General features: G+C 36.7%; 1 protein-coding gene across 1 annotated transcript; it reads right to left on the bottom strand.

The window, feature by feature from the left end:
* Positions 1–18,131: 18,131 nt before the first annotated feature.
* Positions 18,132–21,909, bottom strand: LOC147642153 (FT-interacting protein 3-like). Its single transcript, XM_086803312.1, has 2 exons — positions 21,475–21,909; positions 18,132–21,199 (listed from the first exon to the last, which is right to left on the bottom strand). The coding sequence occupies exon 2, from the start codon at positions 20,738–20,740 to the stop codon at positions 18,365–18,367; it is 2,376 nt and encodes a 791-aa protein (XP_086659438.1). The 5' UTR covers positions 20,741–21,199; positions 21,475–21,909; the 3' UTR covers positions 18,132–18,364.
* Between the last annotated feature and the right edge of the window lie 1,933 nt (positions 21,910–23,842).

Raw genomic sequence — 23,842 nt, 5'->3', positions numbered from 1 at the left:
GAGAGAGAGGACGTGGGGAGTGGTTGACCATAACCGAAAAACGGTTCTTTTTCTTTTTCTTTTTTTAAACAACCCACTTTTTGCTTGGTATTAGATGGTTACTATCAGTGTACTAGTTGTGTCCCGGACATAGGTATTAAGTCCACCTATTTATGCATACACCCAAATACAGTTTCTATAACGAACTCTCGTCTTTCCACATTGTTCCATCATCAATCCACATTATTTAATTCCACAACCATTTCATAAGTATTCCTATTCTCATCCAATCACATTATTTTCATCTCATCACATCTTTCCTCAATTTATCCTCATCAGATCTCATCCACTCGCATCTACCCATATCCAGATCTCATCACATCACATTCATTCACATCTTATCCATTCAGACCACATCACATCTCATTCATTTATCCTCATCAGATCTCATCCACTCGCATCTACCCATATCCACATCTCATCACATCACATTCATTCACATCTTATCCATTCAGACCACATCACAGCTCATTCATTTTACCTCACATCTCATTCATTCACATGTATCCCGATTCACATCACATTCATTCATATCCATCACATTCACATTCACATATATTCATGACATATCACATCTCTTTACGTCACATCACATTCTTTCACATACACGTCTATATCCATTCTTTCACATACATCTACATTCTTTCACATACTCATTCACATCTATTCTTCACATACACATTCACATCGCATTCTTTCACATACATATCCACATCCATTCTTTCACATATACATTCACATCCATTCTTCACTTATACATTCACATCCATTTTCATCACATATCATCCACTCATATCATCCCATATCATTCATTTACATCCTGATTCACATGACATCACATCTCATCCATTCATTCATATCTATCTAATTCACATCACATCTCATCACATCTATTCATCTCACATCCCATCACCTTCACATCACATCCATCCATCCATTCACATCTATTTGATTCACATCACATCTCATCACCTCTATTCACCTCACATCTCATCACCTCTATTCACATCACATCCATCCATCCATTCACATCACATCTCATCACATCTATTCACCTCACATCTCATCACCTCTATTCACATCATATCCATCCATCCATTTACATCTATCTAATTCACATCACATCTATTCACCTCACATCTCATCACCTCTATTCACATCACATCCATCCATCCATTCACATCTATCTGATTCACATCACATCTCATCACATCTATTCACCTCACATCTCATCACATCTATTCACATCACATCCATCCATCCATTCACATCTATCTGATTCACATCACATCTATTCATAGAATTCAAACATAGAATTTAAGAGAATTTTAATTTTTGATATAAAGATTCTTTACGTATCTATTTATGCATAAAAATCAACTTCCAGTGGGAATAAAACTTTTATAAGAATCCTTTTATGCATCTATTTATGCATAAATTTAATTTTAAGAAAAATAACACTTTTGAAATAAAATTAAATCCTTTATGCATCTTTCTAGGCATAAAATCAATTTTAATGAAAATAACACTTTTGAAATAAAAATAAATCCTTTATGCATCTTTCTATGCATAAAATCAATTTTAATGAGAATAACACTTTTGAAATAAAAATAAATCTTTTATGCATCTTTCTATGCATAAAATCAATTTTAATGAAAATAACACTTTTGAAATAAAAATAAATCCTTTATGCATCTTTCATAAAATCAATTTGAATGAGAATAACACTTTTGAAATAAAAAAATCTTTTATGTATCTTTCTATGCATAAAATCAATTTTAATGAGAATAACACTTTTGAAGTAAAAATAAATCTTTTATGCATCTTTCTATGCATAAAATCAATTTTAATGAAAATAACACTTTTGAAATAAAAATAAATTCTTTATGCATCTTTCTATGCATAAAATCAATTTTAATGAAAATAACACTTTTGAAATAAAAATAAATCTTTTATGCATCTTTTTATGCATAAATAAATTTTAATGAAAACAATACTTTTATAATAGAAAATTCCATTATCCATCTTTCTATGCATAGAAATTAAATTCAATGAAAATAACACTTTTATAATAAAAAGATTTCCAATATGCATCTTTCTATGCATAGAAATTAAATTCAATGAAAACAACACTTTTATAGTAAAAAGATTTCCAATATGCATCTTTCTATGCATAAAAATTAAATTCAATGAAAATAGCACTTTTATAATAAAAAGATTTCCAATATGCATTTTTCTATACATAGAAATTAAATTTAATAAAAATAACACTTTTATAATAAAAAGATTTTCAATATGCATCTTTCTATGCATAGAAATTGATTTTAATAATTAATATCAATGTTATCCATGCATATTCATAGGTGAATATGTATATGGAGTAAATAAAAATATTTCTTTTAAAATGCACAAATGGTGGGGATTACTCTTTTAGAATAACATAAAAATAAACTTTATTTTCCACAAAATTCAAGAAAATTTTGCCATAGCCTCCTTTGTATGAATGACCATTTCTCAATTTTTACATTCTAATACCACTTTAAAATTAATCCCAATTTGAAGTAAAGTACTCTAATCTATTCAATTTTCACTTTCTAAAGAGTAAACAATAAGAAAAGTTTAAATCAATTTATTTGTTACTCATTTTAGGATAAAGAAGGGCTGAATTCTTAAGGAAGAGAAGGGGGTGGCCTTTTCATCAAGGCATAATATCAAGATTCACTTTAATCAACTAAAAAAAGCAAAGAAATCAGAAAACCATAGATTTGAAATTAAAAAGTAGAATTTTTAGCTTACATGGAGTTTTGTGAGCTTTCCTTTGGCTTGAGGGATTGAGGGTTCTACTCTTGTTTGGATCAAGAGTGGCCACCAATTCTTTTGGAGAGGATTTAATCAAAAACAATTGAATTATCAAGTGAATTCAATGTATTTGGCTCTGGGGAGGAGTAGAGTAACAGTGCATAAACACTATTAACCTTTTACAAAGGGGGAGGCTTCTATTTATAGGAAAAAATGAGCCCCTAACCAAGCAAACTGATTCTAGAATTTTCCAGATCATTTTGGTCAATTTTTTACTCTTTTTGGGTCAGTTTAGCTTACTTTTTGGATCTAGTTAAAACAAGAGAGAGGAGAGATGAAAATATCTCATTATTTATGAGTTGAAAACTCCTCCACATATGTGAAATAGGCGCCTCCTTCATGAGGGGAGATCCCCACACTGAGGTGTCAAAAATGCATCATTTCCTCTAAATATCTCTTCTTTTTTAACTATTAAACCTTGTCCTTAGTCACTCTTCATCTTATGTGAGCATTTACTCATTTTTGGGGGATTTTCTTTTTTTCTTCAATTTATCTCCTCCCTACATCTGGATTAATCTTATTGGTCCATAGGAACCTTAATTGGAGCATAATTCAAAAATTTTTGAAAATCTAGACCCTTAGGCTATACCTATTTTCAATTAATTCCAATTGCACATTGGAAAGTTCTTTTTGAATTTTTGTTTGAAGGGAAACCATTTTAGACACTAGGATGATTTTTATATCTAAAAATATCTCAATTTTTAATTACCTCCCTCTAGACATTTTCTCTCCCTAGGCCAAAACAGGGTAAAACAGGATCTTTCTTTTATTTTAGAGAGGGGAATAATTATAAGATCGGAAGGGGAGGTTCTTACACCTGCACACCTCAAAAGTCGAAGGGAGGAATCTTACATCCTACTACACTTAAAAAATGCGAGATGTCCTCATCTCAAAAAATTAGAGGAGAACTCTTTCCCTTAAGATCCAACTCATTTTGGGGTCCCTTGTAGTCTTGTGAACCCAACAAAATCTTGAGATAAAGATCCCTTATATAGAACTCATCATCAGATAACAAGTCACTCAGATCATATCATTCAAATCCTTATCACAATAATGAACCATTAGACCAAAATTTCTATCTGAACAGTCCTCCATGGGAATTTTCAATTATATAGATTTTTAATTTGACATCCCTTAACTTGATCCACTGGGTCAAGTGTTAACAACAGCAATCTGTCAGCACAATCCACTAATCTCATAGTGATTTGATGAAGTCATTAACGTCGTTCCAGTTATGAACATCATCACAGGGACTCGTCCCATTAATCCTCATTGTGGTTTTGCTCAGCTTATTACATTTCAACCAAAATTCAGGAATCATCAATTTTCAATCAGAATCCAAATCAGCTCATCAGTTCTCAACCAGAATTAAAAAAGCATATCAACCACATTCGAATTCATCATATGGATAGCATTTATGCTTATAATTTCAAGTCTTAGATTTACTCGTATATACTGCCAGTAAAGAGCAGCAGTTATACCCTCGATATATACGGGTAGTCACGGTCCTTGGAACTATAAGGTAAATACCATCATGTCTAGGTCTCAAGCAAGTCAGGGATTCCATGCAATTGCGGTACTTCCATCTGAAGACTCAATTACTAATTTATGAATTTCAGTCTGAATATCAATTTGTATAAAATTCATCACACAATTACAACCTTTTACTGTTACTTCATAAATTTTTGACATTTTGTGCTTCTCGGTTGATCCACATTAGCCAATTCGCTCTGATACCAGCTGTGAGATCCCTGTCCCCACCACGCAACAAATTCAGGGGTGCTAGCAGCAAAAGTAGCACTACTTGCGTGGGGAAGGGTCCCTCACTCAGGGCTTCGTCCATGGATATACGGACAAGAGACTAATCCCTCGGTTCTTCCAAAATCAAACCTAAAAAAACTTACCTCACCCGAAAAGCACGGTCGATTCCTCCAGGATAATTTTACTCTAACGTGGTCAAAGCCTTAACTAACTGAACTGATCTAACCAACACCGTAAGTCCCATAGTCATATCAAGGAAAAGATTGCACTTGGATCATGAAGACAAATGCTTTTTTCCTCATTGAGAGGCACAGCCGTTGATTCTTTTTCATATAACAATTTTTATCCCGGATTTATTTCATCTATCATACTATAACAAAATTGAGTCTCAATTTTAGGGATCCATCAGTCCAGCCTAGTCCCGTGGGTTAGCCAACCGCCCAACCACTATAGTGATGGGATCCAACTAAGAATCTGGTTAGGTTTTGTCCCGGGCACCAGAGACAAGAGTTCGCAGACCCCCTAGTCGGATATTCATGCAAACTTAAAACTAGTCACACCACTTACACACCCAATATGAAATTGCCTTTTCTCTTAGATTTGACTGTCTTTAAAACAATCATTTAATGAAATCATAGTCACTGATGATAATTCTCCAAAATCTCCAGTTGAATTCTAATTTCCAATCATTCCTTCATCGGTGTACCTATGGCATCATTGGCAACCAGAACGCTCACCACCTGTCCACTCAGGGGCCTTTTCGATAGTTCCTAGCTCATAGTAATCGGCAATATATTCACATATCAAAATGGAATCTCCGTCAAAGATCAACAAGATCAACCAACAGATCCATATAAAAGACCCATGGACTCATCCGTAGAGGACCAGCAAGGTCAACAACTAGATCCATGCCGGAATTCAGAAAACAATTCTTACTCCTTATTCCAAGATCTTCCTCGATGCACGTGTGTGTATCGTCGATGACCTAGAGCCCGAGCACCTTATGGTCAGCACCCTCTAGAATCCTTCGCAAGTGACCTAGCGCTTCACTCATAGGCCGCTTCCTTGGTCCCTCATCTACGGTACCAGAAGCTCACCATTTTAATCGAACCGAGGCTGATCGAGACCTCGACCAACTTTGCTACGCAAGACGTCCTCCGTTGACTCTCCGTTAGCTGTTGCAACTTAATCACATTAGGTCTCCCACAACCTCATTCACAAGACGGTCAAAATGCTTCCCCAACATTCTTGACATATTAAAACAGTCATTTAAAAACATGTCATAAATACAGTGTCTATAACAAACTCTCATCTTTCCACATTGTTCCATCATCAATCCACATTATTTAATTCCACAACCATTTCATAAGTATTCCTATTCTCATCCAATCACATCATTTTCATCTCATCACATCGTTCCTCAATTTATCCTCATCAGATCTCATCCACTCGCATCTACCCATATCCACATCTCATTCATTTTACCTCACATCTCATTCATTCACATGTATCCCGATTCACATCCCATCACATCACATTCATTCATATCCATCACATTCGCATTCACATATATTCATGACATATCACATCTCTTTACGTCACATCACATTCTTTCACATACACATCTATATCCATTCTTTCACATACATCTACATCCATTCTTTCACATACTCATTCACATCTATTCTTCACATACACATCCACATCGCATTCTTTCACATACACATCCACATCTATTCTTTCACATACATATCCACATCCATTCTTTCACATATACATTCACATCCATTCTTCGCTTATACATTCACATCCATTTTCATCACATATCATCCACTCATATCATCCCATATCATTCATTTACATCCTGATTCACATTACATCACATCTCATCCATTCATTCACATCTATCTGATTCACATCACATCTCATCACATCTATTCACCTCACATCTCATCACCTCTATTCACATCACATCCATCCATCCATTCACATCTATCTGTTCACATCACATTTATTCACCTCAATTCTCATCACCTCTATTCACATCACATCCATCCATCCATTCACATCTATCTGATTCAGATCACATCTCATCACATCTATTCACCTCACATCTCATCACCTCTATTCACATGACATTCATCCATCCATTCACATTTATCTGATTCACATCACATCTATTCACCTCACATCTCATCACCTCTATTCACATCACATCCATCCATCCATTCACATCTATCTGAATCACATCACATCTATTCACCTCACATCTCGTCACCTCTATTCACATCACATCCATCCATCCATTCACATCTATCTGATTAACATCACATCTCATCACATCTATTCACCTCACATCTCATCACCTCTATTCACATCACATCTATCCATCCATTCACATCTATCTGATTCACATCACATCTCATCACATCTCATCACCTCTATTCACATCACATCCATCCATTCACATCTATCTGATTCACATCCATCCATTCACATCTTTCTGATTCACATCACATCTATTCACTTCACATTTCATCACCTCTATTCACATCACATCACATCCATCCATCCACATCACATCCATTCACCTCACATTTCATCACCTCTATTCACATCACATCCATCCATCCATTCACATCTATCTAATTCACATCACATCTCATCACCTCTAATCACCTCACATCTCATCACCTCTATTCACATCACATCCATCCATCCATTCACATCACATCTATTCACCTCATTTCTCGTCACCTCTATCAACAATACATCAATCCATCCATTCACATCTATCTGATTCACATCACATCTATTCATCTCACATCTCATCACCTCTATTCACATCACATCCATCCATCCATTCACATCTATCTGATTCACATCACATCTATTCATAGAATTTAAACATAGAATTTAAGAGAATTCTAATTTTTTATATAAAGATTCTTTACGCATCTATTTATGCATAAAAATCAACTTCAGTGGGAATAACACTTTTATGAAAATCCTTTTATGCATCTATTTATGCATAAATTCAATTTTAAGGAAAATAACACTTTTGAAATAAAATTAAATCCTTTATGCATCTTTCTAGGCATAAAATCAATTTTAATGAGAATAACACTTTTGAAATAAAAATAAATCCTTTATGCATCTTTCTATGCATAAAATCAATTTTAATGAGAATAACACTTTTGAAATAGAAATAAATATTTTATACATCTTTCTATGCATAAAATCAATTTTAATGAGAATAACACTTTTGAAATAAAAATAAATCTTTTATGCATCTTTCTATGCATAAATTAATTTTAATGAAAATAATACTTTTATAATAGAAATTTCCATTATGCATCTTTCTATGCATAGAAATTAAATTCAATGAAAACAATACTTTTATAATAAAAAGATTTCCAATATGCATCTTTCTATGCATAGAAATTAGATTCAATCAAACAACACTTTTATAATAAAAAGATTTCCAATATGCATCTTTCTATGCATAGAAATTCAATTCAATGAAAATAACACTTTTATAATAAAAAGACTTCCAATATGCATCTTTCTATGCATAGAAATTAAATTCAATGAAAATAACACTTTTATAATAAAAAGATTTTCAATATACATCTTTCTATGCATAGAAATTAATTTCAATAATTAATATCAATGATATCCATGCATATTCATAGGTGAATATGTACATGGAGTAAATAAAAATATTTCTTTTAGAATGCACAAACGGTGGGGATTACTCTTTTAGAATAACATAAAAATAAACTTTATTTTCCACAAAATTCAAGAAAATTTTACCATAACCTCCTTTGTATGGCTGATTATTTCTCAATTTTTACATTCTAATACCACTTTAAAATTAATCCCAATTTGAAGTAAAACACTCTAATCTTTTCAATTTTCACTTTCTAAAGAGTAAACAATAAGAAAAGTTTAAATCAGTTTATTTGTTACTCATTTTAGGATAAAGAAGGGCTGAATGCTTAAGGAAGAGAAGGGGGTGGCCTTTTCATCAAGGCATAATATCAAGATTCACTTTAATCAACTAAAAAAAGCAAAAAAAATCAAAAAACCATACATTAGAAATTAAAAAGTAGAATTTTTAGCTTACATGGAGTTTTGTGAGCTTTCCTTTGGCTTGAGGGATTGAGGGTTCTACTCTTGTTTGGATCAAGAGTGGCCACCAATTCTTTTGAAGAGGATTTAATCAAAAACAATTGAATTATCAAGTGAATTCAATGTATTTGGCTCTGGGGAGGAGTAGAGTAACAGTGCATAAACACTATTAACCTTTTACAAAGGAGGGAGGCTTTTATTTATAGGAAAAAATGAGCCTCTAACCAAGCCAGCTGATTCTAGAATTTTTCAGATCAGTTTGGTCAATTTTTGACCATTTTTTGGTCAGTTTAGCTTACTTTTTGGATCTAGTTGAAACAGGAGAGAGGAGAGATGAAAATATCTCATTATTTATGAGTTTAAAACTCCTCCACATATGTGAAATAGGCACCTCCTTCATGAGGGGAGATCCCCACACACTAAGGTGTCAAAAATGCATCATTTCCTCTAAATATCTCTTCTTTTTTAACTAATAAACCTCGTCCTCAGTCAACTCTTCATCTTATGTGAGCATTTACTCATTTTTGGGGGATTTTCTTTTATTCTTCAATTTATCTCCTCCCTACATTTGGATCAATCTTATTGGTCCATAGGAACCTTAATTGGAGCATAATTCAAAAAAATTTAAAAATCTGGACCATTAGGCTAAGGTCTTTTATACCTTTTTTCAATTAATTCCAATTGCACATTGGAGAGTTCTTTTTAAATTTTTATTTTAGGAAAAACCATTTTAGACACTAGGAGGATTTTTATATCTAAAAATATCTCAATTTTGAATTACCTCCCTTTAGATATTTTCTCTCTCTAGGCCAAAACAAAGTAAAACAAGATCTTTCTTTTATTTCAGAGAGGGGAATAATTATAAGATCAGAAGGGGAGGTTCTTACACCTGCACACCTCAAAAGCCAGAGGAAGGAATCTTACATCCTACCCCACTTAAAAAATGCGCGAGATGTCCTCATCTCGCAAAATTAGAGGAGAACTCAATTTTAATGAAAATAACACTTTTGAAATAAAAATAAATCCTTTATGCATCTTTCTATGGATAAAATCAATTTTAATGAAAATAATACTTTTGAAATAAAAATAAATCTTTTATGCATCTTTCTATGCATAAATTATTTTTAATAAAAATAATACTTTTATAATAGAAATTTCCATTATGTATCTTTCTATGCACAGAAATTAAATTCAATGAAAACAACACTTTTATAATAAAGAGATTTCCAATATGCATCTTTCTATGCATAGAAATTAAATTCAATGAAAACAACATTTTTATACTAAAAAGATTTTCAATATGCATCTTTATATGCATAGAAATTAAATTCAATGAAAATAACACTTTTATAATAAAAAGACTTCCAATATGCATCTTTCTATGCATAGAAATTAAATTCGATGAAAATAACACTTTTATAATAAAAAGATTTTCAATATGCATCTTTCTATGCATAGAAATTAATTTCAATAATTAATATCAATGATATCCATGCATATTCATAGGTGAATATGTACATGGAGTAAATAAAAATATTTCTTTTAAAATGCACAAACGGTGGGGATTACTCTTTTAGGATAACATAAAAATAAACTTTATTTTCCACAAAATTCAAGAAAATTTTACCATAACCTTCTTTGTATGGTTGATTATTGCTCAATTTTGACATTCTAATACCACTTTAAACTTAATCCCAATTTGAAGTTAAGTACTCTAACCTATTCAATTTTCACTTTCTAAAGAGTAAACAATAAGAAAAAATTAAATTAATTTATTTGTTACTCATTTTAAGATAAAAGAAGGGCTGAATTCTTAAGTAAGAGAAGGGGGTGGACTTTTCATCAAGGCATAATATCAAAATTCACTTTAATCAACTAAAAAAAGCAAAGAAATCAGAAAACCATAGATTAGAAATTAAAAAGTAGAATTTTTAGCTTACATGGAGTTTTGTGAGCTTTCCTTTGGCTTGAGGGATTGAGGGTTCTACTCTTGTTTGGATCAAGAGTGGCCACCAATTCTTTTGGAGAGGATTTAGTCAAAAACAATTGAATTATCAAGTGAATTCAATGTATTTGGCTCTGGGGAGGAGTAGAGTAATAGTGCATAAACACTATTAACCTTTTACAAAGGGGGAGGCTTTTATTTATAGGAAAAAATGAGCCTCTAACCAAGCCAGCTGATTCTAGAATTTTCCATATCAATTTGGTCAATTTTTGACCATTTTTGGTCAGTTTAGCTTACTTTTTGGATCTAGTTGAAACAGGAGAGAGAAGAGATGAAAATATCTCATTATTTATGAGTTTAAAACTCCTCCACACATGTGAAATTGTCGCCTCCTTCATGAGGGGAGATCCCCACACTGAGGTGTCAAAATGCATCATTTCCTCTAAATATCTCTTCTTTTTTAACTATTAAACCTTGTCCTTAGTCAACTCTTCATCTTATGTGAGTATTTACTCATTTTTGGAAGATTTTCTTTTATTCTTCAATTTATCTCCTCCCTACATTTGGAGTAATCTTATTGGTCCATAGGAACCTTAATTGGAGCATAATTTAAATTTTTTTGAAAATCTAGACCCTTAGGCTAAGGTCCTTTATACCTATTTTCAATTAATTCCAATTGCACATTGGAAAGTTCTTTTTGAATTTCTGTTTTAAGGGAAACCATTTTCGACACTAGGGGCTAGAGGAGAGGCCTAATGAGGACCGAGTGGCTTGTACCCCCAGGAGACATGAGGGTCGGAGAAGAGACCCAAAGAGGTCCCTAGGAAAAAAGGAAAGAAAACCAAAATGAACATGTTGAAAGCATAAGAAAATTATAGAGAAAAATGATGTAATTATTTCTAGAATGCAGTTACTTGTTGGGTGTTGTAATTGCAGGACCCAAGGGAGGACTCAATTTGTGGGAACCCGGGGCGGAAGCAAACTTCCCAAACTCTCGAAGACAGACTTTTGGAGATGAAGCTGACTTTTGGGACATGTGGAGCAAAAGCAGGTGGCTACATCGAATCACCTCTACAGAGTTGGTTGATGTGGATGACTAGGTCCACATCCACAAAGAGGAAGAGGAGGCCGAAGTTTGCCCCCACCTTTCATGAGACAGAACCATCGCAAAGGACCATCTCTATTTACCTCCATTTAGGCCAAGAGAGCTCTCCCTTCACCCGATCCATAAGGAGCATATGGTGTGACAACGGAGTGAAGATGCGACGGATGAATTGGCACACCCACATCGGGAAGTTGTAATTACGGCTCTAAGGTAAGGTCCAACAACACATGATTCAGCAAGGCTAAGGTAAGCTCTTCACTTAAACAATTATCTTCCTAATTTAGACTCAAAGTTAGATGGGAGTTATACTTGGTATTGATTTAAGGATTAATCTTTCTAAGATTAACTCTCAAAGCTAGATGGGAGTTATACTTGGTATTATTTTAAGAGTTAATCTTTCTAAGCTTGAGCCTTAATTAAATCTTAAAGATTAACACTTAAAGTGATACCAAGCAGCTCGAATATTGTGAATCAAATGCTTCCATGGACACCACATTGTCACACTCCCAGATGTGCCAAACACAAGAGAAGCATTCATGAAACAGACAACCGTTTATACACTCTTTCCATGACACGGATAGACTCTTCAATACCGTGGAGTGATGATGTGAGTATGTACACGATCATCTTGAGATACGTTACTACTCCGATTAAGGCGGCCGCACCTCCTCTTTAGTATTGTAAGGTAATTCACTGTTGGCATTTTATAATACAAGATTTTACTTTGTGAATATGATATTGAATCATATAAAGTGGCCTTACTAGTATGTGCTCAATGTAAAATGGTAAAGTCTAAGGCTGTGTACATACTTGTTATGGACTAGACGAGAGTGCCATAGTTTTTATTGCATGGCTGACCAAATGTGAACACTAGCCTTTTGAAAATATAAGCAATTTTAGGCTTTGAAGAAGCTTTATTCTAACTTAAGCTAACACATTCCTCATCTCAATGAGGCTAAGAATGTAATTCTGCTCGGATGTACTCCCTGACTAGACCTTTGGGTCTGATTTTATTTTTTGCTATCTTGCTCTGTTAATATATTTACAGTTTCTCTTTGAATGACTTATTATACTACTTAATGTCAAATATATATATACAAAGCAATTTTGACATTAAGTAATATAATAAGTCATTCCCCTTGCAATACAATTCATGTGAGGTTTCTTTTTTTTTTCCTCCCTTTCTCTGTGTGTGAGCTCTTTTTTTCTCTTTTACTCTCTTCCATGCATGATGTTTGATCCATCTACTCGCTTGATACTTCAAATTTATCTTTCTAGAAAAAAACACATCTTGCATACATGGATGAAGGTACATTTGTAAGTGTAGAGCTTGGTACTGGACGAGTTCTAGACTAAGCCAAACTTATCTTTTCCTGAGCCATATAATGCTTTGACATCATCTTACAACTTGACGAATTTTTCCAAGAGAGTGCTGTGATGTGCACATCATGTAAGGTGTCTTCTTAAGTTCTGAGCTGGGAATTTTTGCCCCCACCATCCTCAACCTACTACACGTCTCTTGCGTGCACGCAACTGGTTAAGACGTGTCGCATGTTGAGAGGTCAACCCTATGGTGCAGTGCAATATTCTTCTTAGTGTATGTTATAAGAATATAATTCCACAACATAACCTGAAATTGCAACGTTTTCTTTTTTGAAATTGCTACTGGCAGCATCAAAAAAAGGTTTTTTTTTCCCTTCACTGAAGATTCTAAACACCATTTTGACAAAGTGCTTCATCTTTGAAAAGGACATGACGTTGCTATTAACTATCATGCGTGTGCATCTCCGTTTAAAAAATAAAATTAAATTGTGATATGCCGCTTACAAAATAATCCTCTATATTTATAAAGAAATAGCAGTAACCAAACAGAGCAATTATGCGGATGTCACTCGTGGTAAAACGACTGCGAGCTAAACATTTATTGATGGTCGAGAGATTCTTGTAACATGATCTCAGAGTTTATCCTCATTCTTTTCACTAGTCAATATATATTCAATGAAAGGGCCTAAAATTGACGGGTGTTTCGCCTATCAAGGGTGTTTTTGCCTCTCAAAAAAGGATTACTTTTCTTTTCATGTAAAAAACATGCAATGATTCAACAATTGCTTGTCGCTATAAAAAGTTTTATTTAAAAATGCATGTCATTTGACATACTAGTTTAAAAAATTTGTTTTTCATTTTTTACTCTTATATATATATATAAGCTTTTTATATAATATTAGTTATAATATATATATATATATATATATATTTTTAAACTTATCCTAAAATTAGATTATAGTTTAGACTCTAGACTCTATACTAATACTATTAAGATAAATCATAAATATACTCAAAATTTAAAATTTGAATAATAAAAAATTTAAGAGTGAAGAAATTAGAATTTAAGATAAACTAATTAAATTTTATTAATTGCTATTAATTGGGATTTGGCAAGGTGACATATGCTCATCTTTAGCTTTGTAAACTTAATAGCACACGAAGAGTCTGTAATATGTATCATGTATAGTGTTGGGTCTGTATCATGTATAGTGTGACCGGACTCACAGTTCTTTCCAGGTCTATCAAACAATAAATAATGGTTCTATTGCGGCCTAGGCATCACTCTACATCAAATGGTTGAAGGACCTGCAACAACAGCCAACCTGCTCATCCATCTACAAAGCAGGTAATCTTCCTTTTTTTTTCTCTTTTTATATTCATCCTACATGCAGACTTTGCAGTGATATTGATGGTGGCTAGCTAGGTATTGTTTTACTCAAAAATATTTCTTACACATATTGTTATATGCCATTAATGCTTTAGGAAAAAATGGATGTCATCCCATCTAGTAAACAAAATATAATTTTTCCCCTCTAAACTAATATTTACAGTTTTGTGCTATTAAAAGTCCCATACTTGGTACACATTAGATGACTAAGTAAATTATCTACTCTGGAGAAAGATAAAGTTTGGTGACTAAGTAAATTATCTACTCTCCATTGTTCTCCATTGTAAAAGCATTGAGCTTGATTTGATATTGAGCCTTTCTTCATGCTAATGCATTTGGGAGCCAATGAGAGAGAGAGAGAGAGAGAGAGAGAGAGAGAGATTTATTCACCTTCTTGTCTTTAGATATGGAGGGTCGGTCTATGGTAATGTCTCATAGGGGGAGACATAAAAAGAGTAAATCTCAACCCTGAATAGCCTCATTCATGTCCAAAGCAGTCAATGCCAATGCAAGACATGAGAGTGAGAGATCTCTAAATGATGCTCCGGTTGCTTCGGAGTCTTCATCAAGCAAGCCCAAAAGGAGGTGGAGAATCAATGGAATCTTCTTCATCCTTGGGCATACTTGTGAAAGTACCCATGTAATGAGGATAGAATCAAATGTACATGATGTCAGGAAATAGGCAAAGTCAATACGTTTACGAAGGGAGGATCCCAAAGCATTCATCTTTCAGCATTGAATGAGCATGCAAAATTAGCTGATCATAAAATGGCAACAAGTGCTCATCGTGCGAAGAGAAAGATTGGTGGAAAAGGACCAATAGATGAGGTATTGAAACTATAGTACATTCTGAACAGTTAAGGATTGTAACTTGCATGAAATTGGTACATTTTTGTGCATGCAATGATATTGCATTGGAAGAATATCCGGTTCAATGTAAGCTCCAAAGGGATCTTGGTACTCCCAATATGCTGACATCCGATGAGAATGGTGCTTATACTGATCCTATTTCTAGAAGGAAATTCTTGATAGCCATGAGGGATTACATTAGAAAGGGGTTGCATGCTGAAATTTGTGAGAGTCCTTTTTTTTTCCATCTTGATTGATGAAAGTACGGATCGAACCATGGAGAAGCATTTGATCATCTATGCAATGTATTTGAATGGTGGTGGCAAAGGACAACCCACTTGCAAGTTTATAGGCCTACTTCTCGTACACAACGGATCCGGTGAGGCAATCTATAATGTTGTCTAAGCATTTATGATAGAGACCAATTTAGACATGAACAAACTTGTTGCATTTGCAAAATAGATGGTCCTTCAGCATGCATGGGACATAAGACCGGTGTGGTGGCACAATTCCAAGCATCAACTCCACGAATCATGGGTGTGCATTATATTACACATAGGCAGACACTCGTAGAAAAAGATGGTTTTGTGTCAAATCCTCATGTGTTTGCCTTTGTTGTTGAGAAGGTAGCAAACAAGGTGTATGCATGGTTGGGGAAGTCAACAAATAGGCTTGGTGAGTTGCGAAAATTGATGCATGATTTTCATGTTATGGATTTGAAAGTGTTGCAAATTCATACCATTTGATGGTTGTCTAGAGGGAAAGTTATGAAAAGGTTGGTTTCTTCAATGCCTACTATTTTGGAACAATGGAGAATGCATGAGAAGAAGTGATATGCTTATGCTATGATCTTTCAAGTGCAATTTATAATCCATTTGCTAGCTCATGTTCTTATTGAGCTGAATAAGTTGAATGTGGAGTTTCAAAGAGAAAACATTGACGTCACAATGATTGGTGTATATTTGGATTTGACATTTGAGAAGTTAACAATGAGAAATGTAACTTCTGATGCTCATTTTGGTGTGGGCTCAACGCATCTTTCTAAGTTTCTAGACATGTCAAAGGAAAGGAGTCTAATATATGCTGATTATAATGGGCATACTCTATACACATGCATTAAAGTTTACCCAATCCCAAAACTAGCTAGGAAAAAGAAAAGAGCTCGAGCATCAGGTGGTAGCAAAGATGAGGAGACAATGCTTAATTTAAAAAAGAAAAGAGCTCAAGCATCAAGTAAGTTCTCTTACTAAATCTATCTCTATTGGAAGAGCATATGTACAAAATGTGTTGGATGCTTTAAATAATAGATTTCTTGACCTTGGAGTCTCCAACTCAATTAGGCTATTTAATCCTTCCACATATCCTCCCGATCCAATTGATAGGTGAAAAAGGACCACAGAATGGTTGTAAAGGCTTATCAATAAGCTGAATGTTGATAGTCCAATCATCAACATCAAAAGGTGTCTTTATGAATGAGAGGGTTTTGTGGGTATACTCTATAGAGTGGCTATGAACAGGGACATGTATAATTCTTCGAAAATTTACAGCAATACAAAAACATGGTGGGATACATATCCAGGGTTGATACACTTATGGCAAGCAAGCATTGTTGTTCCGACCAACACAGCATCGTGTGAACGAGGTTTCTCTCGTTAAAATGCTATTTAAAATAACTTAAGATGTGGTTTGTGCTTGGAAACCCTTGATGCCAGGATGTTGTTATCACTTAATGTAAGTGAAGCATCTCAAATTCATTGGAATGATGCCTTTAGTACTTGGTTAGAAAGCAAACATAGGCAAACAATACCATTACAGTGATGCGTGCTTTTATGCCATTGTTGGATTGTATAGCTTGTAGGTTGCATTTGGACAAAGGTTTCATTTTGGGAAAAGTCATGGGTGGTTGAACTATACAAGTTATAAGTTGCATTTTGGAAAAAGATTCATTTGGAAAGTAGTTGATTGTTGACTTTGAAAAAAGTTGATGGATGGGCAACAACTATCTTCTCACATTTCAAAAAAATGAACATGCATAACATATAAATTTGTTGGATAAATATTTGAAGACTATACATACTAGTTTTGGGACCATTTCAACCACTAATATGCATAGCACATGCGTATGGAAGCAACAAAGTATATTGCAACACTGCAAAAGATTCAACTCCCCTACTCATTGTATGTGGTAAAGGGACAACCCCCTCACCATCGACGACAACATTAGAGATTACAATCTTAGAGATGTAACTTATTGAAGGCCACTTACATCATCTCCTCTATCGAGAAGTACGCTTGAATCCCTATCTACTTTGCTATTCAATTTTTTTTCCATGTGCATGAAAATTTATTTTTGAATAATCATTATGACATTGTTATCATTCATTTACACCGATGAATAAAGATACTTTAGCCTTTGTGATCTTCTTGATAGCATATGCTTGGTTTAAGCTTTTTTTAATCAATATATTAGTAGTACTATTTAAGATAATACTTGGATTTTATTTTAATCACTGATAATTTTGTTGTGAGAAAATAAGTCTTCAACTTTGAATATTGCTAATATATTAATGATAGTTCGTTCTATTGAAAAACGAAGCCTTTCATTTTAAAATAATACTGGCCATTTAAAAGATATCACTCGTCAATTTTAGGCCCTGTTCAGTGACAATTAAGTTTCCAGCATATCATTTTCAGGAAATCTTAATTTAATCAATCAATCAATCGGACTGAAAAGTTTAACTAAGTTATTTGCGCGAAAATGTATAACTGCCGATTTACATATAATACTGTTGTAGCATTACCGACGCAATACAAAAAACTTCTTTTTAAATACAAGGGGGGGAAAGGTGCCCGGGCTGTCAAAACTATCCCATCTGTCAAAACCTGCAAAAAAAGGACATCCCAAAGGGACGACGGCGAAAAGTAGTAGTCGTGTGAAATTGTTAAGGGCGGACACCATTCAAAGCATGCGGTCGGAAAGGGCGGGAAGCCTGCGGAAGAAATTCATGTGTATGCCTGGCACCTTGTCACGGAAGCGAGGGTGGCGAAGCACATAGAAACCATACAGCACAGCCACCACGCGGAAAGGAGTGACATACAGAATCACAGCGGCCAGCAGACAAAACAGTATGAACATGGAAGTGGCCCGCGGATCACGCCACGACAGGAGGGCCTGCAGACGCTCGCCTTGGGTGGCCATGTCCCCCAGAACAGTCTGAATTCGACCTGACACCGCCCGTAGCCGGTCATATCTGCCCTTAACAATTTCGTGTGGCTTTGAAGTCGGGATATTGTCGAACTCCTCGTCAAGCTCATCCGGCTCGGCTGCATCTGCATGGGAGAGGCGGGGGTCCATGTGGGGAGGGTGACGTGGCCGGAATCTGTAGTGCCAAGCCCCTATGAGAAACATGTAGAGGAAGAGGGTGGGCAAGATAAGCTCCGGAAACAAAACCAGGATCAAAAACAAAAAATGAACCAGGACTGTGGTGACCGGATTCTTCCATCGGCAGATGTCGCTGAACCACCTGCTCACTGCTATCATCCCGGACAAAACCCCCAGGATTCTGAACCAGTTGGCCTTGCTTTTCCTCATACTCCACAGATTGCTGTCCACATCTAGCATATACTGGACCACCTCCGTTCGAAAGGGCGGCTCCGCCCGAGTCAGCCGGGCCGCCACTATCCTCATGGCATGGTTCCTCAGAGTCTCCAGCTGAGCAACCCCTAATGGGTGTAAATAGTGCATTTTGGGCAGCAGCGGCCTCGTGTAGCATGCTAACACATTCATCAGTGAAGAGGATGAGAATCGAACGGCAAGCTCCAGCTCGCCCATCTTCTTCACCCCGGACGGCTGCAGCAGCAATAAGGGGTACGAGTGCGTGTACACCCGGTCGCTCTCCAGTGTGGACAGCCGTATCCTAACCTTGCCTATCCGCCCATCCTTAGGCCCGCCGGCCTTCTCACCCGTGCCGTCCATTAAGTGTGAATTGTCGAACACTCCCACTGTCAGCACCGTGCATGGGTCGTACACTTCCCATGTGTATTGCTCATTCCAGCGTGGCGCAAAGCTATCAACGATGGTGCGGCTCCGCACCCATTTCTGCCCGTACTTTGCCACCACGTATGAATCCGTGGTGCCACGTTGATCCTTGGTCTTCATAGGCAAGAACCCAGAACCGCTTATAATACCAAGCTCAAGCACCCCAATGGGCGGCTTCCATATCTGCTTTGCACTCGGCCTCATATCACTGCTGTAGTGTGTGGACTCATCCAATACATGATAGCCACCATCCAAACACACACGGAGATGAATTCTACTCATGAACTTGCCACTGTCCTTGGGCTTAGCTGGCGCATTGGGATTCGGCTGCCCCTCCGCAGGCTTCTCTTGCACAGTATGCTTCTCTAGATTGTACCAACGCGAGGTGACCTGGCGGTGATCTACACGGCGCTCGATTGACCCAACGGCTATTTGCACTTTGCCCACTACTTGATCCTTATTAGCAGACACACGATCCTCCACAGTGAGTATGAGCTGATCTTCAAAGGGCTCGGCGGCCACAAACAGGAGGTCTTCATTCCAGAAGGGGTTGCTAGAGCGGTTGCTGGACGGACGGGTGCCTACAATCTGAAAGCCCAGCTGCACTTTAACTCTCATTTCGGGCAGGCGATTTTTGTCCCCTGGCAACAAGAGGTCCTGGGCTTCGATCACATTGACACGCAAATACCATAGCTTAGCGGACAAATAAACCTTTGATTTAGCAGCAGGGTGGCCACCTGAATCAGACTGCCAAGCTTCAGGGAAAGCCTCGTCAGCTTGGGTGCCACGCCACACAGACACCATAATCTCACCAAGGTTTGCATTTCCACCTTTCTTACCTTCCAGTTTGTACCACTGGGGAGCCAATGGACTATCAGGAGGGACACGTGTCGGAACCTCAGAGATTTCAAATGCCACATAGCCCAAGAAGTCATCTTTTAGAGTATCCTTGTCTTTCACAGTGAGCTCAAGGAGGGGCGCTTGGAATTTATCTTTACCAAAGGCAAAAACTTGGTTCCACTCTGGATTCAGTGATTTGTCGATGACACGTGTCTTGGCTGTGAGATTGCCAACCTTGACCACAACATAGGGGTCAGAACTACCAGTAATATCTTTGGCTGCCAAACCTTTAGCTTTGACCACCTTAATGTAAAGGTATTCCATCCTCTCCACCAAATCATAGGTGCTAGTCTTGTCTCCATGCAGCAGGCTGGTTCTCCTTGCAGTGGCCGCGAGATTGGGATTGGTCTCCTTCAAGGTAAAATCAGTGGTGGCATTTGCACCTCTGCCTGCCATTGTTGCTGTGCTTGCTGCTGCACTTTCTTTGCTTCAGAGCCTTGCTGCTGAGCGTAGTTCACCTGAGGCTGTGATTTCCTCTCAAAAACCTCTTCTTCAAAGTAAGAATCGAAAGAACTTCTCTCCAGCTAGCTTGGACTCTTTTTCTTACCCCCTTGCTGCTGGCTAGACTCATCAGTACAGAATACCCACAAGTAGATCTATCCAAGTAGTAGCTAATGACAGATTCTTCAACTTCACCTTCTTTGACAAATGATTTGCCAGGGATTTTCACAATTCCAAGGAAGTTACTCCAAGGCTCTTCTTGTCGTTGTAGACGTTGCTTTCTACTACTTCACCTTCAAACACAGAGGGCTCGGTTACGATGAAGACCAGCTTCCCGTTCGAAACAGCGTTGACCTACGTCTGTCTTGTTCTTCTCCCTCTCGCTGTCGAAACCCGTTTTCACAAGAGCGCTAGCTGAAACTTGTCCATCCATTTGCATCAGATTATGCGCACAGCACGCTTACACTACAACTGTGCAAACTCAGGTACTCCTCGTGCATGCATTAAAAAAAAGCAAAAAAAAACTATGCAGCCTAGTGCAAAGAGCCCCTTCTCTAGCTGCGGGAGACCAAGCAAACGAGCTACGTTCCCTGCAACATACTGAACGGTAAACTAAACACATCGTCAAACTATAGGTGCTTCGAGAATGTTTTCGAACATAAGAGAGAAGAACATGCAGCATTTCTTACCGTTTACTGGCTTTGTAGTAGCTGCTGCTTCTTCAAGAAGTTTGTTTAACCGGCAGCAAAGATCAGTCGAAATTACTTTGATTAGCTTTCAGGGGGGCCAACCTCCTTAGCTGACCCTCCTAGGGTGACCCCATGTAAAGTAAAAGTGTTTCTTCAAGGGCACTCCACTACTTGCTGTTGGACAAAGAGAAAGCGTTACGAAAAGGTTCTACAGTGGCTCAGCGAGCTTTTGTAGAGAAGATACCATGAGCAGGGTGCACCAACTGTCTTGAAGGCTCATACAAGCAAGCTAAGGCTACAATGGAGTGGTGACATGCACTGTGTTGAAGAGAAAAGCAGACAAAATGAAACTTGGGGTAAACAGGAAATATATGCGGGGGATTAAAAAAGAAGGGTTGAGATCAAACCATGGTTAGAGTGAACAGGAGTGAGAATGGAATCTGGAAAGAATTGTTGAGAAGCTAAAGTTACTCAACTCCAGGTCAATGAATCCGAACCATGGTTAGGCTGAAAACTAAGCATAGGCCCTTGGGCCACGGCTAATGTGAAAGAGACCTAAGTGTAGTCATGGCTAAGATGCTCATGGCCCATGAGACAAGACAGTTTTCGAGATTCGGGAAAAAGGGCGGTACACAATCCATGGGCACATGGAACAGCATATATAGTGCTAAGTGGGGTTGAAAAGGAAAAATAAGGCTGCATCTTTCGACACAATCAGAATCGAAAAACAAAATTAAAACCCATCTTTTCTTTTCTCATTTTTCCTACCATTGTGGTATTGTACGTGTAAATTTGAATATCCTTTTAAATTTTCAAACTTTTATTTTAATGAAGTGTTTAAAGTAAAGGTGATTAAAAGATAAACACAACCCTTCTCAACTCCCTTACTTTTGGAGGGAGGGATCGAGTTCTCAACTAGTTTTGCAAGATAATGGCAGTGTCAATTGAAAATTGGCCCTTTGCAATCATGGTAATAGCTTAATTGGTAGAAGAGGACTAGTGTTATCCCAAAAGTTATGGGTTTGGATGTGCACCCTTGTATGGTGAAACAAATAATGTGTGTGAGTTATATATACACAAGCCATCCTCACTCACTATACGATGGATGTGCTACCTCAATTGGTAGATGTGCTAGCTCAATTGGTAGAAGAGGACGAGTGTTATCCCAAAAGTTCTGGGTTCAATCTGCACCGACTGCGGTGGATGTGCACCCTTGTATGGTGAATCAGTAAAATGTATACACAAGCCATCCTCACTACGGTGGATGTGCATGCTTGTATAGTGAATCCTTAACTACATTGGATGTGAACCTTTTTTATATATAAAAATTTGGTAACTACTAGAAGGGAACAAAATACTATGTGAATGTGCACCCTTGTATTGTGAATCAATAATTACATTGAATTGTATACACAAGTAGAGTGTAAATATGTTAATTTCAAGCCTTCTTTAAAAAAAAATCGGCCCTTTGTTTGGGCGCATTATGGTTTGAACGGAGTGTTTCATCAGTCCTCATGACCCGACTCGGAAGAGAAGAGGACTCAAGTGAATTCAAGCCCATCATTAAAATTCAACATTGTGTTAAAATTGGAAATTGGAGATATGTATCGATTCTAGAGCCCACTTGGCAGTGCCCGTTTATGGGGCTCGTATGCCTTATTAATGTGCCCAGTACTATTGAGTCCAGTCAGGGCGGAAAATGCCCAGGCCCTGTTCAGTTCAAATGCTACATGCCATATCATACATGGTTACTCACAAGAACCAGATGGCTCTCTCAGTGGGGCAAAAACACGCTCCGCTGTTCAGCCTCTCTCGTCCACTGCACAACTAGTCATCCATCAGTTGCCATTCGGTTAATCAGCCGCCTGGGGCCTCGGCCCTCGCGCTCTGCTCGCAATTCTAAATTTATATCTTTGATTTTCTAACTTTTCCTATAAATTAAGAAATTTATTTTATTTTTAATTCACCCGCCGTGCCAGTCGAATGGACGGCGCCACGATCCGCCATATTTTGTCTTCTTGTACATCCCGTACTATCCGATGCTTTGTGCAGAGTGTGACTGCTGAAGCATTTGTCAACTCTGCTCGTTTTCTGCAAATATTGTGTCGGCCACAGACTGCACCGTGCGTCCAGTGTCAAAAATAAACTTTTTTTCTAACCTCTTAAAAAAAGGACAACCACCCGTTTTTATTTTAAAAATTCATAGATTAATCGGTTTTATAGGACAACCACCCGTTTTTATTTTAAAAATTCATAGATTAATCGGTTTTAAAGGACAACCACCCGTATTAATTTTAAAAATTCATAGAACAGAAAGGATTTATCAAGGGTAAGGAACAGAAAGGATTTATCAAGGGTAGATATATCC

Source organism: Cibotium barometz, chromosome 1, assembly GCF_041138505.1.
Source record: "Cibotium barometz isolate CiBa-2024 chromosome 1, ASM4113850v1, whole genome shotgun sequence".
Classification (NCBI taxonomy): Eukaryota; Viridiplantae; Streptophyta; class Polypodiopsida; order Cyatheales; family Cibotiaceae; genus Cibotium; species Cibotium barometz.
Note: the sequence above shows the minus strand (reverse complement) of the source record. Positions and strands in the feature narration are given on the sequence as shown.

What these genes read in the sequence shown, in the direction of transcription:
- LOC147642153 (XM_086803312.1), bottom strand. Translation starts at nt 20,740, where the DNA reads ATGGCAGGCAGAGGTGCAAATGCCACCACTGATTTTACCTTGAAGGAG.